The sequence below is a fragment of the Macaca thibetana genome, chromosome 4 (genome assembly GCF_024542745.1).
Source record: "Macaca thibetana thibetana isolate TM-01 chromosome 4, ASM2454274v1, whole genome shotgun sequence".
In the NCBI taxonomy this organism is placed as follows: Eukaryota; Metazoa; Chordata; class Mammalia; order Primates; family Cercopithecidae; genus Macaca; species Macaca thibetana.
Window position 1 is genome coordinate 67,526,217 of NC_065581.1, and position 17,841 is coordinate 67,544,057.

Sequence of the window (17,841 nt, forward strand, 5' to 3'; positions counted from 1 at the left end):
GTAGTCTTTAACTTTTTTTATTTAGGACCATGTCAAGACAATAAGAATATCCAACTGGCAGAGCCAGAATTAAGTTTGAATCCTCCAGATTTCCTTTTGGCGAGTTTCCACCCTACAGGTATAAAGATAGTTCAGAACCTAGAGCAGTTAGTGCCTTACTCACAAGACGAATAGAAATGCAAAAGACTCAGAGCATTGTTGCCAACAACCAACTGTTTTGCATTGCATTTGTTTATGAACAAATCTTAGCAAATGTTGCTCTTTTGTTTACCACACCCTGGCTAACTATACCGCTGACTCATTCAGCTTACAGTCAGCTCTAGTCCCAGAGTACCTTTTTTCTGGTGTTTTGCTATCTTACTTCTCTTCAGTCCATACTGTTGATTTTTCATTCCATTTCTTGTAGAATGCTATCCTATTTCACAGCCACTTCTTAGTTTCCTAATATAATGTATTCTGGAAAGTTTAACACCTTCGGGTATCAAAACTGTCAAAGGTCACTGTGTCTTCACTCTGATAATATTGACCTGTGTCCCCATTGATGGATTAAGATAAAGCACATTCAAATATATCTTATGTTCTAAAGATTTATTTGGAAGTGCAAGTAAAATATATTAGAAGTAGATAGAGTTTGGGGTTCAGACATACTTGCTTTAAGAGCTCAGCTCCACCATTTATTTACCATCTTATCTTTAGGGAATTCATCTTCTCATCTATAAAAGGGAACACTTCCATTTCTTAGAGTTGTTAAAATTAAATAAGATCACATATTAAAGTAACTAGTGGAATTCCTGACACACTAGCAGGTATGCAATACATATCAATTCTCTCTCCCCTTCCTAATTTACTATCGTGAATGTGTGGAGGTCATCAAAGAACGTATTGAAATGATATTGAAATGTTGCACTAGGGCTTCCACATTTTGCTTCTGTGCAAACATGGGAGTCTTTTTGTTTGATGTGCATTATCCTTTTACTATTGTTTGCTTGTTATGGTTCTATAATATGCACTCTATATTTGAGAATACATTGAATCTCAAATTATCTTGATTTACTCAAGGACCGTTTTTAGAAGCTTGAAAATAACATTCTGATTGCTCCATTTCATTGAAATATTAAAACACCAGTTGTAATTTACTTTCATGCCAACTTTCTAGTGACTGGTAAATTGAAAACTAGGGTTTTCTTCTAACTGATAGATTCACAATCTGATTATTTGGAAATCACATACTACCCATATTACCAACCCAATAGACTAGAAAGTGACACTGGAACAACCTGAGCATGTATGTAACACGTCATAACTAATCTTATTAATGTTGTTAGTACTGAATTGAAGTTACACTGACACAACCTTAACTTATTAGTCCATAAAATTAGGTAGTTTGACCAATTAACCCTGTTTCCAAAAGGTTGTATTTAAAAGAAATATTTGTATATGGAATTATTTGTTCATTGACCTGCAACATAATTCCCATAGAAATGAAGTTAACCCTCAGATGTATTTAAATATCCTATTTCTAACATTTTTAAGACTCAGTCTTTTTTGTCAGTATAAAAATTGCCAGCATTTATTTTTCCATTTAACATCCACAAATCGTCAATAAATAAACCATGCAACTACGTTTCACTTTATTTAGTGCACATATTACCAAAATTAACCATATCGTTAATTCTTACTTCATAGGGAGGGAGATCTCACAGATTTTATGAATGAAGAATTAACTGTAAATATTTAAGGATCCATCTTAATATTTTTTCAAATAAGCATTTTTTCAAATGTTCTGCAGAATTAACAAGACTTGTTCAATTTGTAAAGTCATTCTGCTTGGTTCTGTCACCAATAAGTACAAATTGAGTCTAACGATGACAAAATAATGATAAAAAGATATTTCGACCAGGTGCAGTGCTCGCGCCTGTAATCCCAGCGCTTTGGAAGGCCAAGGCAGGTGGATTGCCTGAGATCAGGATTTCAAGACCAGCTTGGCTAACCTGGCAAAACCCCCTCTCTACTAAAAATACAAAAATTAGCTGGGTGTAATGGTGGGCACCTGTAATCCCAGTTACTCGGGAGGCTGAGGCAGGAGAATCACTTGAACCCAGGAGGCAGAGGTTGCAGTGAGATGGGATTGCACCATTGTACTACAGACTGGGTGACAAGAGCAAAACTCCTCTCAAAAAAAAAAATATATATATTTCACATGATATGAATAACAATTTTTTGTCATCCAAATTATTGACAAACCACTGCAATTTGAGAAAAGCTTCTGTTAACAGTAACGACAACTTCTCTTCTTTGTACTTTAGAATAAGTTGCCAGTTATGAAAATTAGGCAATTCCTTACTATTTCAAGTGCTAAATTTGAATCTACATGTAATAAGTAAACTTTGAGTATTAGCTTATTTGCCTTACCTTGTTTAATGTTTTAAATAAAATCATAGTACTTTTCAAGTAAATTTACAGGATTAAATAATCAAACAGTACTGTTAAAGGCTTATAATAAAAAATAACATTTCAATAAATGCATTTGGGGACAACTACATAGCATTTGGGAAAACACAAATTTGGGTTTGTACATGACTACTGTGACAAAAAAAAATATCATATGGATCAAGATTTTAAAAGTGAAAACTAAACCACAAAAGTCCTAAAGAAAATATAAGAATTTTGAAAATAATTAAGCATAACTTTTAAAATATCTTTTAAACCAGAGGTATAAATAGAAAAACAATAGTATATTTTACTGCATGAACAAACAACTCCTATATGGGGTAAAAATACCCCACTAAACTAAATCAAATGGCCAGCTGGGAAAAAAATATTTACAACTCGCATCATAACAAAGGACTACATATCCGAATATAGAGAGAAACTCCTCCAAATCAATTTTTTTAAATACCAAGAAGAAAAAATAATATGGCTTTTAAACATATGAAATAGACCTAAACATATAAAATAGACCTAAATTCACTCATAGTTTAAAAAATGTAAACTAAAACACCTCTGTGATACTAGTTTTCGCTTATAAGATTGGAAGTGGTCAAAAAGTTTGATAGTACACTGTGTTAGCAAATGTTGAGAAACACACCTATATATTTAAGGCACATAGGTATGGATATAATCTTTATGGAGGGCAATTTGATACTGTCTATCAAAGTTTCACTCTAGTCTCATTCATTTATAAAATTACTCATGTACCAGGTTGTTCATTTCCATATTGCTTGTAATAGTAAAAAGAATAGAGACAACCTAGATGTCCAGCTATAGGTGAATGGTTAATAAAATTGTAAAACTATTTTTATTTAAACAAATATAAAATGTCCACATTTTTTGGCCTGGCCTGGTGGCTCATGCCTGTAATCCCAGCACTTTGGGAGACTGAGGCCGGCGGATCACCTGAGGTCAAGAGCTCAAGACCAACTTGGCCAATATGGTGAAACCTCATCTCTACTAAAAATACAAAAATCAGCCAGTCGTGGTCATGGGTGCCTATAATCCCAGCTATGCAAGAGGCTGAGGCAGGAGAATCACTTGAACTTGGGAGGCGGAGGTTGCATTGAGCCAAGATCACACAGCTACACACCAGCTTGGGAGACAGAGCAAAACTCCGTATCAAAAAAAAAAGAAAAGTTCACATTTTAATGACTGTAAATATTGTCATATGCAGAGTCAATTGGTGTACCTTTTCTTTCTTGAATAGTTTGTCATTTCTTTTGGGTTTTTTTTTTCTTTTTTTTTCTGGCATTTCTAATTCTTTCTATTTTCCCTGTTATTGCCTTCCCTATTTTTCAAATTTTCTCATTGAGTTTCTGTTTTCTGAGAGTACCTTTCAGACCTTCTATTCCATCTGTTGTAGGCAGCTTTCTAAGCCATCTGCAGAATTCCCATTCTGTGACTACCTTTATTTATTTTTTTTTTCTGAGTTGATTCCACTGCCGCTTCTTTTCCTTGTCATCTCCTTTCTTGGTTTTACTCCTTCATTTAAGTGAACGTATCTTTAAACAAATTATGGAAACAATTTGAAAGAAAGGTACATCTTCTGGGATTTTACACATCTAAAAATGTTTTGTTTTGTTTTGTTTTTTCACTTTCACACTTGATTGCTAGTTTATCTGAGCATAGAATTCTTGCTGGAAAATTAGTTCCCTAAGAATTATAAAGATTTTTCTCGAGTGTCTTCTACCACATGTTGCTGCTGAGAAGTCTAAGGCCTATGGATTCTTTTTCCTCTTGGGTTTCCAAGAAGGGAGAAAACAAGAATAGTGGTGTCTGCCTTATTTACCATTCTTCTCCTGAAACTTCATTCAATAAAGCAGAAGGGAGGGACATTTTCTACGTTTCCTTTTTGGTTAAGTAGAACTACACTTACCTCTTCTCTTTCCCCTGTGCCTTGTGATTCATGATTGAGCCGTAGGATCTATGAGAGCATCTCCTGATGTGTAGTGATGAAGCACTTGATATTTAGACACTCTTCTCCCAATAGAGCCTACTTTTCATACCATTGTCTTGTGTGAACTCAACAATCCTTATACTATTGCAATCTTAATCCTCCCGAGAAAATGGATGCTTCTGGCAGAAAGGAGGAAGACCAGTAGAAAGAAGTTAAAAAGAGACAATACTTCCATCTATATTTTTAAAACTTAGAAAAATTTATTACAGGATGGAGCATTTTTCTCCTCCTAAATGTTTGATTTTCAACACCTCACTCAATTGCAACTTGAGTGATAGTGTATAAACCATTTTCACAGTTATCAGCATTAAATACCTATGTCTTTCATGTAGTATGTGAGTATCTCTGTACTGATTTATTTTTTAAGCCTAAAATTACTAGATTAGGTTTCCCATGGTCTAGTCATTTATGTTGCATAACCCAAATGCAAAAGTTACATGACATTAAATCTGAAATTACATGTATATCATGTTGCCCATTCTTCCAAAAACATTGGAAGACATTTTAAAACCACATATGTATAGGTTATTCCTTCCGTCTGCAGTAGAACCATGTTTCCACGTGGTCACTGACCTTTCGCAAAGCCAATTCAAAAATTCAGACTATTACCATCATCAGACAAATCATTAAAATGGAGTCAATCATATGCCCACTCGCATAAATCATTAAGACAGATGATACAAATGGATTTGACAGACCATGACCTACCAATTTTTTACTTGTCAACAGAGCCTAGAGTTAACTGAAATCAAACCATTTCATCTATTAGGTTAATGCCAAAATATAACAAATCTGTACAACGTTTTTCATAGTTAAGAATAATTTAAAATACGAAATTACCAAAATATGAATGTGCTTATGATAAATAAGTGCAAGTAAACCCAGAATAATTACCAAACCTAAAACTACATTATTAAAAACAATTTAAGTATTTTAAATAACTTGATTGGTTCTATTTTTTATTAATTAATGGTTTGTATAGATACATTAATCTCTTCTGTTCATGTTGTTTTTTCAGAAAGTAAGAATTTAATCCTAATCAATGTGAGATACATTAAGGAACGCAGGTTATATGTCTTCTTTTAATGAAGGGCAAACTCCTCCAAATGTAAGCATAGCATCTATTTTGCAATACTGCCACATAAGAAGTAAAAATAACTTGGATTATTTGGTATCAAGTGGGATTTGTAGATGAAGAATATAATTATCTAAATTAGATTTTCCATAGCTATAGCAGTTAATATTCTAACTGCTGCAGAAGTACCAAGAGAAGTGCAAAGAATCAGAATCTTAGCAGTCAGTCATCCATTCGACACCTACTAACTGCAAGGCACACTGCTGGATAATATGCAGCATGGCAAGTGAGGACATACACAACTTAAAAAATGGAAAGTCTCATAATAGGAGCAAAAATTATTTTTAGAGGAACGTTTATGAGAAGTACAGATATCACAACATCATTCCAGATTCACAGACTCTATGTTCTATTATTCAATTAAAAATGTTTTTAGCTTTATTGGCTTAATCAATAGTGACAGAAAACGAGTTATTTCAGGATCTATATAATAAAAAGATAAGTTTTCTGAGTTCAAAAAACATGGGAAGAGATTATAATTAAAATATATTCCTGCAACCACATGGAATGATCATATTTCATTGTGTCCCATGTCTGAATGATTCCAGGGCTCCATATGAAATTGTTAAGTTTTAAAAGCACTATGTGTAACCCTTAATTTTTGTATTTTTGAAGGCAAGATAAAATTGTCCACCCAATTAGAGAACTGGCTTACTACAATTGGTAATGATTGAATCATTCTTGTCCACCCTAATATTTCACGAGATTTTCTTTCTAGCACAGCTCTTCCTATTCTCTCTTATCAGTGCTTCTGGGGAGGTTTGTCAAGGCCTTTATTAGTGTGTGGAAGAGACACTAGTGTTCCTTGTTTCACAGATATCTATTTCCTAGCACACACTGACTACTGATTTTGATAAAAAGATAGGCTTTTATATAAACATAGAATTCCTTTTCTAAACACTTATGCACCCTCAGGAAAATTTTTTTCTTATCATAATTGGATGAAATAACATAAAGCTGGTCACCCTTTAATGTATTAACACAAACATTCTTAAATTCCACTTCTCAGAACTAATATAAAAGTCACTTCCTTTCTGGCTGCTCTAGAGGTTAAAAAAATTATGGCACTAATAGAGACATGAGGAAAGTTAAAATTAAAAAAAAAGAAAAATTACTTCTTGAGACTGGACTATATATTATATTTTTACTTATTTGCATTTTTTCTTTTATAAAACTCATTTCGTGTCCTAGAACAATTCATTTTCAAGAGAAAAAAGTACACATGTAAAACAAAATTTCATTCCAATGTCTCCAACTTAAAACTTTATTCCTGTTATTCCCATGTTAAAGGCACAAAATTTTCTGTAAAAACAGATATATTCTGTTTTCCATTTTAATTTCATACATTCTATTTGAAACACAGAAAATCCTCTAGTAGTCGTTTAGAATTTATGCAGATTCTGCTTAATCTTATGTTTCAAGTTTATGAAGCATATTCTAAAGTAATAATCATAACACTTAAAATACACTTGCATAACATTTTTGTTGAAGTGGGTATTAGGTATCATATGCACTGCAACATTCCTGGCAAGGGAGTGCACGTAATACTTTAAAATGAAACTTTCCTTTTTCACTTCAGCTCCTTTTCTTGATTGAGAAGCTATAAATGTATCTTGCCTCTTTTCACAAATGAAAATGTGTTCATACGTAATTAATCTACCCTATTAACTCTACGAAACATCTGCTATATTTGTTAAACACTTCAAACTTCTGTTCGGAACCAGTTAATTCTAAGTAATTTCTCAGTTAAATATTTACATGGGCTTCCATGATGATAAACTCTAGCTTGTCTTAAATAATCAGCAGATTGTCCGGAGAGCTGTGTGAGATGTAACACATTGGAATAGCTATCCACTGGAACTTAAAATGGTTAGCTGGCTTGGACTATTTTTTGCTTATTTTTATCTTAGCCAAAAGAGGTAACAGCCTTATGAATTCCATTCTTTGTCAATATTTTTAATGCCCAGAATTGTGTTAAAAGGAAAATGAATACCTATGTAGACCTATGCAGATGTTTACATCGTGAAAATGCTAAAGCCAATCTCAAATGTCTCTTTCAGAAAAGTGATAAATCTGTATGTGTGCAAAGTTTTAGAAATAACTCAATTTACAGTTATTTTTGTAGCCAACTAAGTAGATTAAAAAGTGGAAAACATTGATAGGCATTTTTCTTCAGCGAATTAAATCGAAGAAGAAAAAAATCCACAGGTTATGCAAATGTGCTGTGTGTACAAAGATAATAATTAAGAATATGATTCTTTAACTGGACAAATTATATAAATCTGTAAACATCAGGTTTTGATCAAAAATTGGAATAAGTTCCACAACAGAGATGCTGTTACAGTGGTAAATGATTAGTTTGTAAATGAACTATAAGGCAGTGTTACTCATAGACATCAGAGAATAGAATGATCACTTCAGACTGAGGAATACAGACAAGATTGAAGGTTCTCCAATGTGGTATTTAAGTTCAAGTTTTGAAAATAAAAATGATTATATAAAGAGCAGAAGTCAGTTCTCCAACACCAACACTCAGTATTGTTCTAACTTGGTGTTTTCTTCTTTACAATATGCCAAATGTTTATTGAGTTCCTTCTGTAAGTGTTGCAGAGGATAGAAAGAAATGAGCCTCTACCCTCTAGAGCAGGGGTCTCCAACCCCCAGGACAAGGACTAGTACCAGTTCGTGGCCTGTTAGGAACTGGACTACATAGCAGGAGGTGAGTGGTGGACAGGCTAGCAAGCTTCATCTGTATCTACAGCCACTCCCCATTGCTCACGTTACTGCCTGAGCTCCACCTCCTGTCAGATCAGTGGCTGCATTAGATTCTCACAGGAGCATGAACCCTATTGTGAACTGTGCACATGAGGGATCTAGGTTGCGTGCTCCTTATGAGAATCTAATGCCTGATGATCTGTCACTGTCTCCCATCACCCATAGAAGGGACCGTCTAGTTGCAGGAAAACAATCTCAGGGCTCTCACGGATTCTACATTATGGTGAGTGTATAATTATTTCATTATATATTACAGTGTAATAGTAATAATAGAAATAAAGTACACACAAAAAAATGTAATGTGCTTGAATCATCCTGAAACTGTGCCCCCATCAGGGTTCATGGAAAAATTGTCTTCCACAAAACTTGTCCTTGGTGCTGAAAAGATTGGGGACCAATGCTCTAGAGCTCATGGTCAACTAAAAGGATAAATGAAGCACACACATAATGACCTTTACAAAGCCAGAATAAGGAAGAATTGTGGGAGGGATTCTGAGACAAATGCTGAGCTCTATCCAAGTTCAATTTAGGTAAACTGGAGGTTAAGTATGTCTGTAATTTTCATACTAAGTGATAGATAAATCCACTGTTTGACTTTACTAAATGGGAGGAACAGTGTCCTGGATCATTATAAATAATCCTGCCAGAATTTTAATTTGTTAGTTTGCGAATAGAAATTATTTTTCTACCATTGATTGATCTGTGTTTTACTAATGACAATATTAAAATTATTTTTGCTTTGTCAATTTCAACTAATGTTGAATACTGTGCTCAAAACTATTCTGAAGATTAGGAGAACATGGCTAGAATTACAAATTGGTCTTGGATCATTCAAATAGTTAATGATTCATCAAGGATTAAAAAAGAATTTCCTCAATTTTTATCAAACCCCTAGCTGGATCCTAGACTTAACAAAAGTGAGGAGGAGGAGATCAGAGTCATGATAACATCTAGTAGGCCCTTAAGTGGTTTATGTATGGGAGTTGGTGCCATATCTGACTACTTGAGTCTCACATACAAAAGATTATCATAAATATTTTTTGAGTTTGTTAAATACATTCCAAATCAAATGTTACAGTTTTGCATTAGGTAGACTTTGCTACATAACTTCTTTAAATAGTAAAGGGAGTAGATTTTTGATTATATGTGTCTCAGAATTAAGTGTACTCCCTGATGTGTGTATGTTTTAGTAATTCATGTTTAAATAAACACTGAATGAGCTGTCAACATTTGGATGAATATAAAAAATGTTATATATTAGTTTGACTATTCATGAAATGATAATAGTTGTCCTAAGGGTGGGAGAGAAGGGTTTAATCTAGAGCCAAGATCATGTCAGTCTTATAAAAAAAGATACAACGCTCTGTAATTATGTTATAAGTAATACTTGGTATATTTGAATTTCAAAATTTGATTTTCCTAGTGATTTTATAAACACTAGGAATTTGCCATTTTAAACTTGGCCTAATTATCCAACATTACTTGATTATATATCATTTGGCAGGTTTTGTTGTTTTTTTTGTTTTTAACTACAAAGGGAACTGATTACTTCTTTTCCCTTGTTTTTTTTTTCTTTCCTAAATCAATAAAACATAGGCTCCATATGCCCCTGTAACATTAAATTGCTCCCAAAGTAGATAAAAGAAATGAGAGTGATAAATACATACATTTCATTCAACTATTGTGGAGAAGTAGTAAGAAAGATTTGGAGGAACTGTGAGAACTGACGACATATGCAGAATTTTTTGTACTAACACTTTAAAAAATATAGTTACAATAATTTATACTGAACTCTGAGAATATTAATCAAATGAAAGCCATCTGATTGAAAAATTAAAATACATATATCACTTTTTTATCCAAAATAAAATTAGATGGTGAAATTAAGCATGTATGACATTCATGAAAATTTAGTTTGTATGAAAAAAATTAAAAATGAATATATACATAATAAGTAACTATGGATCATGATGAGTACATCTGGCATTTTAGTTTCAACATAGCCATCACTTTTTAGAAAAAGGTCATATTATAAAAATGAATCTTAATTATTTTAAAATTAGATAACACAAGAATTTCTTCTGGAATAAGGGGGAATAAATTTACATTTATTTGCATTTGTATTATCCGATTTTTCATTTATTTCAAACCATTTAAGGCATTTAATAGATGATGGGTTAATCATAAATATTTGGAAAACTTTTTGAAAATTACTGCCTTTACCCAAAAACTTTCATTAGAGTGGATGAGTTCCCCAATGTGAATTGTCATTTGGCCATTAACAGGCACATACCATGATGAATAAGATATAGATTCTATTATAGATTAGAGCCTGGTGAAAGAAACAAATCATTACATGAATAATCACTTAAATGAATTAGTGGTAAGTATTTTAAAGAAAAAGTGCAAGTGCAAGGCACTGTGAGACTGAAATAAGGCATTGTCTCCAAGTGGCAAATCAGGGAAGATCAAGCCTGATTTTCTTAGGATCAGTTTGGCTGTGATGTGAATGGAGGGAGCAGTGTGTGGAATCAACTAGGAAACTCTTACATATAAGCAAGAACACGGGAGCAGTAGAGTGGAGACAAATGGATGAATCCAAACCTGTCTTGGAGATAAAGTCAACAAGATTTGGTAACTGTATGTGAGAGAGAAGTTTGAGAGAGTTGAGTGTGGAGAATGAGTTCTAGATTTCTGGCATGAGCATGAAGAGAGTGTGGTATGGATTTTATTGATTTGGGGCATGGTGGAAGAGGATCCAGTTTTGGAGGGAGGATCCTGAGTTCAGCATTTGATGAGGTAAACTGTGGATGCCTGTGAGGTAGCAGCAGTTCCATCAAGCAGGTAGTGGTCTGAATGCAGCTCAGAGATAAACTGGAGTTGTAGATCTGGGCATTGCTGGTCTAGAAAATCCAACACCCACAGATGTATGAGATCAATGTGAGAGAATGTGGACTGAGAAGAAAATAAGACTAAAATCTATCACATTTAATGGTTGATTAGGGAAGAAAGAAGCAACAGGAAAGAAGTAGTCATAACTGCTGAAATTCTTTTTAAATGGCAATATCATCATTTTTAATTTCATGTGGAGTAAGAATTTCTGTCTAAAATAAGAATCAGAAGACTTGACTACCAGATTAATACCTGGGATTTCCTAAGACTTTGTTATGATCTGAAAAAAAAAGAATGTTTATTTTCCCTACCACTTTATATTATTATGAGAAAGCAGTAAATAATATTTTTAATATTAAAAGTTCAATGTTATGAGTAGACACATGTTTGAAGCCAACACCATAATCATGCATTTCCTTAGAATATACTTACAAAGCTACTCTCAACCAAAAATGTAGTTTTATTTATAGAGTTTAAATGTATAAAGAGGTATTTTTTCTGCTTGGAAATATTGTTACCACTTATTTACGGTGGTTTGTTGTAACATGGTTCCGATCATATGGGATTCTTCACTGGCAGTGAACATTTGGTCTCACACCTGGTGCGGGACTGCCTTTTTTCCTTTCTGGAGTTAGCTACAAAGATAAACCAGTCAAAGAAGGGCAATTCGTCATTAATACATTATATAGTTCAACCTTGAAAGAGCTCAAATTACTTTAAAAGTTTGTTTTAATAAACACAATAATTATTAATTTTCACAACATTCTTTGTGGGGCAGGTGTACTTGAAACAGTCTATTAACATGTGTCTCTTTTTCCTGATAGGGTTCCCTGGGGATACAAGGCCCCCAAGGTCCACCTGGAAAAGAGGGTCAGAGGGTAAGTAAACTTGGAACAACTGGTAGGCATTACTAACTCAGGGGCTACTTATTTCAGAACACTAATGAAAATGAAACGGAAACATAGCAAGCAGATGGACATATGGAGAGTATCAACTATCCAAAGGCTGAAATTTGAGATTTGAGATTTTGACAGAGGTTTTGCAATTCAGAAAATTCTATGTTTCTCAAGATTGGCAGCACAAGTGTAGAGGTATTGTTTGAATAAAATGAATTAGCCCTAATTTGATCTACAGCACTTAGGTCATATTTTTAGTTTTTGAATTAAGTTGATGAGTATCTTTGTGGAGGTCCAGGCTCTTTATTAATTCCATAAAGGTTGTGAATGTTAACTACATTCTTTATCCAAATTAAATTATTGACTTTACTGGCTTTTCATAACTCTCCTTTCATTGCCATTTATTGCCTTTAACTGAGACAAAATAGTAGCAAATAAATTGTTGTTGGAATTGGTAGTAGAGCAATAACCTCCTGTTTCTAGTCCAGTTCAATTTCATTATTCCCCAGTAAAAGGAAGCCCTGCAGTGTTATGACAACTGGTCAGCTTCATATGAACAGTGGGCCCGATTCTTGTAGTTTACTGTTGTTATTATCATTTTCAAATCATTTTAAAGTCTCAAAAAATCTTGTGTGTCCTTTCTCATATGCTTATTTATGGCAGTCTTTGTACTAAATAGCACAGGTTCTGTCAACTTCTGTTCCCTTGTTGATGAACATTCCATGACTTAGAGAGTTTAGATGATTTGCCTAAACTTGAGCTTCTGACTCTAGTCCCACATTCTCTTTTATTATTAACCCCAAATATGTTTCTTAGACATTCTCATTTATTATTCCCAGTTCTGCCTTCTGTAAAATAAGTCTCTTTCCTCAACTACATTATAGTCCTTCACATATTTGAGGGTCAGTGGTGTATTGTACCAAGATTTACCTTTTATCAAGTTAATAAAATCCCAATTCTCTTAACTTGTCTTATCATATGGATTCTGGACTCTCCAACATGCCAATAATCTTTGCCAGAAAACACTCATTGGCTTTCCAGAGGTGTCAAGAACAGGACTGGATACATGTGGTCTTACTTAGGGCACAGTAAAATGAGGCAAGTACACCCCATACCGCAGACAATGTGCTTCTGTTATGGCCTAAGGTTGAGCCAATGCTTCTTTGTCTAGTATTGTACTTTTGACTTGTATTGACATGTGGTCAATTAAATGCTTCTACCTTTTCATTGTAATGAAAGCTGTTAAGTCAGGTATTTACCCAGCCTATTGTTGTACAGTTGCCTTTTTGAATCACAGAATAGGAACTGATCCTTGTTAAATTTCATCTTTCTTGATTTTAATCCCTAGTAGCATTCTGTTCTTTGGGGGCTTTTTGCTTTGAAAAAATGATTTGAATCCTGTTTTCCAGTGAAATATCTCTCAGCTTTATGCTGCTTTAAAATCTGATAAGCCTACCTTCTGTCTTCATTCAAATCGTTAATCAATCCTGAACAGAACATGGCCTGACAACCCTGTGTAACACCAGCCTAAGCTACCATCTTTCCCACCATTGATGTCCTTGCAGTGTGGCAATCAAATCATGTACAAATGTATTTGAACCCTACCACCTTCCCACCCACATTTCTTGATTTGGTTTGTAAGATAATTATGACAGACTTGTTAGATACTAGCTGAACTGAAAAAATATTTAAATGAGGCTTTTTAAAAATAATAATGCTTCAAATTAAAATTGTACCCTATCAAAGCTTGCATTTTATAAGAAAGTAGATTAAAGAATAAATTAAACATGTATTTTCCATGATAGTAATGAAGGAAATTAGTTAAACTGTAAAGTTCAATCACTATTTTATTTAATTTACTCCATTTATAAATGTGTATAGTCCAGATAATTTTATATTACTTTTATTTTATCTTCTATCAAGAGTAACATAATGTCAGAAACTAAAGAATGTAATAGAACTTATAGACACTTTTAGGCATACTTTGTCATTATTGCTACTGCTCTTTCACAAACGCCCTATGTATCAAAAGAAGTAGCTAGAGCAGGTATTATTGACATTATCCACATTTACAAATGATTATATGCATGTGGATTATATCCGTAAATGCTCAGTGATTTATTCTACTTTATAAGCTACTTGAATGGGAAGCAAATGAATTTTAAAAATGAGCATTCTTACATATTTACATTTAGGTCCACCTGAGCGCCAACATTTCTTCTCACCTCAATAGTTAAGGAGTACTCAGCCGTTTCGGACATATAAATGTACTTGTACATGTATGCCTGTGTATATACATATATGTGTATACATACAGATGCACATTCTGAAAGCTAAGACCAGTAATTTTTCTATTTCACTAAAGTTTGCAGTAGAAAACAATAGTGAGAAAAATCTAGGAATTTAAAATCATTTTTTATTTACCCAGTGTTAAAAAAAACTCTTGTTTTTTGTTTATGAGTGTTTGACCAAGAAGGTATTGACTGTCATTAAGTCTATTTAAATGAAACATAAAATATGTGAAGTTTTATGCACTTCATTCCTAGACATAATGACTTTAATGAAAGCAGAACATTTAATTTTAAACAAATCATTAGCTTGTTGATTTTCCTCAATGATTAAATAGGTAGTAGCTACTACTCTACCAATATCTCACAATTATGGTAAGTTTCAAACATGAGTGTCACATTTAAACATGCTTTGAAAATTATCAAACATTATAGAAACATGTTAATATTGCTATTATTATTATTAAAGACATAGGATTCTGATTGATGAATTCTTTTTCTTTTTCTCTTTAACTCTATGTGTAGTTTCCTATAAGCATATAGCAACACTATCTTTTTGCAAGTACCACGCTAAAGTTCTGTTTGAAATTTTGATTAGTTGATTTGATTTTTTAAATTATCCTTTAAGCTGCTAAATCTTAGTTTATAAAGTGTTCATTTAATAAAATGTAGAAGTAATGGACTTCTTATACTTAAAAGCTATTCTTAACCTTAACAATGTTCTGTGACAATAGGTATCTGAAATTTATGGGTTCTTTTATTTCTCAACTTCCTGATTTTCCTTTTTTGGATCTTTTATATGCCATTATTTATTTATTTACTTTATCTTCTTGAAGCCCTGCAAGCAAAATGTTGGGTTGACATATTTTTTAGTCTTACATCCTTTATGGATTCACACAGATTTTAGAATTCAATGAATGTTGAATATTTCCCCTAAGCTACAGGTGAGAATATTTCAGATCACAATGAGGGAGAAGAGAATGGCGTCAGGTGTGGGGGACCTTCCTGGAAGTTAAGAGGGGGTTTAATCCATCATGAGGCGGAAAAAGGCTGGGAGAACCTGGCCACTACAGGACCAAGAAGTCAACAGAAGAGTGGTTCTAGATTCATGAAGGGTTCAGCAGAATTAAAATTTGGAACAGTGTAAGTGGAGTGATGCTGGATAAGAGAAGTGGCTGGAATTGGTGCCAGTGGAGAGAAGTTCAGTTGAGTAGTGAGCAGGGCACTGGAAACAAAAATCTCAGGAAAATGTAGGAAATTAGGGCATGAGTTGTGAGGAAGGAGAGGCAAACAATGGAGAATGTGGTGGAGAGGAAAGGACAGGAACTGGGTGGAAATCCAGACAAGTATCTTCATGAAAAGTGGAATATTTCAGGTAGCAGAGCATGTTCATGGATGTTAACAAGAAACATTGCAAAAGAACTGGCATTATAAAAATTCCCTTTAAGGTGTAGTTTACTTGTAGGATTTCTTAATGTGCCTAACAGACCCTCCCCAAAAATAAGGAAAACAATAATTGTTTTTACGTAACCTTCAATTTTCATTTTTTAGTCACATTAAATGCATGTCTGGATAATCTCAAGGTTAGCGTGAAGCTACCCTGGTCTTTTTAGAAGAAGTTCCTCTAGTTCTCTGAAAAAAAAAACATTTACTGGTGAATCAACTAGTTATTGCCCCAAACAGAAGTTTGTGTGGTTGGACCAAGATGATGCCTCACTCTTGCACTCAGTTGCTCGATCCTAATTTTGATCCTGAGCAGAAACTTTATGTTTTAAATTCCCTGTAACGTACCCCTCTATCCTGCCTGTCTTGCTCTCAGTTTATCCTCTCTGCCTGTGCCTGTCCTTTTTACCCTCTCTGGGCAACTATCCTCTTGATTGCCTCCTTGCAACATTTTTGTGCAGGTTTTACTTTCCCTTGAAATGCTTGCTCCAAGCTGGCTTTGAAGCTGTGTCTGGAGTCAGGATTCCTTGCATTCTAAACAGCACAGAGAACATCTGCCTACCCACCCCTGCCCCCATCAAGATGTGTTTCTTTGCACCAGCTCACACTTGATGGCAAAGGGGCTGGGTCACATATCCTCCATGAGCTGGGAGCCTACAAAAGTACAGGAGGGCAGGGCAAGCAGCATGTCTACTTACATCTTAAGGTGCAAGCAACTTGGAATTTAGCATACAGGTTGCACCACAGACTTTGGAGCCAGATTGCCTGGATTTTAGTTATTTATTTATTTATTTATTTATTTATTTATTTATTATTGAGACAGAGTTTTGCTCTTGTTGCCCAGGCTGGAATGCAGTGGTGCAATCTCGACTCACTACAACCTCCACCTCCTGGGTTCAAGTGATTCTCCTGCCTCAGCCTCCTAAGTGGGATTACAGACATGCACCACCATGCTCGGCGAATTTTTGTATTTTTAGTAGAGATGGGTTTCACCACGCTGGTCAGGCTGGTCTCAAACTCCTGACCTAAGGTGATCCACCCTCCTTAGACTACCAAAATGCTGGGTTCGCAGGCGTGAGTCACACAGCACCTGGCCCAGATTGCCTGAATTTAAACCCCAGCTTTACTGCTTATTAGCTGTGTGATCTTGTGTGAATTCCTCAGCCACTCTGCACCTCACTTGCCTGCTTTAGAAAATGGAGATGATAATAACGCCTACCCCACAGGGCTGTGATGAGGTGTAGGCCATGTCGGTGTTAGCTGCAGTCATCATTCTCATCCCTAGCCTAGTGATCTCAAGATGTTTATAGAAGGGAATGCAGGTATACAGATTCAGAATATTAGTACTTGATTAAGGAGAATGTCTAATTGATCAAGAAAAAATATTTAAGATAAAATGACTTTTTTTGCTACTACTCTGTTGAATCTATTTTATTTAAATTTTACCTGAATCTTACTTTATTTAGATGTCCATGCCCATTTTATAATGCCCCAGAAGCTTGAGGCCCAGTGTTGATCTAACTTGATAATAAAATTAAGTACGTAAAAATGTCTGCAAGGTAGAGTAGACTATTGCCTTTTCCTTAAAGAAGGAGATGAAGATTGGTGTCATCATTGCGGAGTAGCTGAGACCTCAAAATTTGTTCGAGGGACAAATTCTGCTGATCATGTATAAATTTACCAGGACTTTCATGTAAAATTTACACTTGGTTTTTCTTTTGGTTTCGTTCTGAACTGGTTGATATACTTTACCTAAGAAAACAGAAGTAGTGAATTATGTTTTTAATAAGTACTGGGGTGTATTGATCTCATTAGGTAAAAGGACATCAAAGTCACTGCTTCTATGAAATCAACACATACAACAGGACTCACCTAAGCAAAATTTTCCTTAAGCTTATTTGTTTTTATGAGGCTTAGAATATTTTTCAAGTGAAATTATGCCCCTGTAGTCTAGCCATGCTC

At 34.3% G+C, this 17,841-nt stretch overlaps 1 protein-coding gene across 4 annotated transcripts in view; it reads left to right on the forward strand.

Moving 5' to 3' along the window:
* Positions 1-17,841, forward strand: part of COL19A1 (collagen type XIX alpha 1 chain) — a 336,630-nt gene that overhangs the window by 173,083 nt on the left and 145,706 nt on the right. For all 4 annotated transcript variants that reach the window (XM_050789707.1, XM_050789711.1, XM_050789708.1 and 1 more), the window contains one exon: positions 12,077-12,130. In XM_050789707.1, coding sequence (XP_050645664.1) covers positions 12,077-12,130 — 54 coding nt within the window. The remainder of the gene's footprint in view (positions 1-12,076; positions 12,131-17,841) is intronic.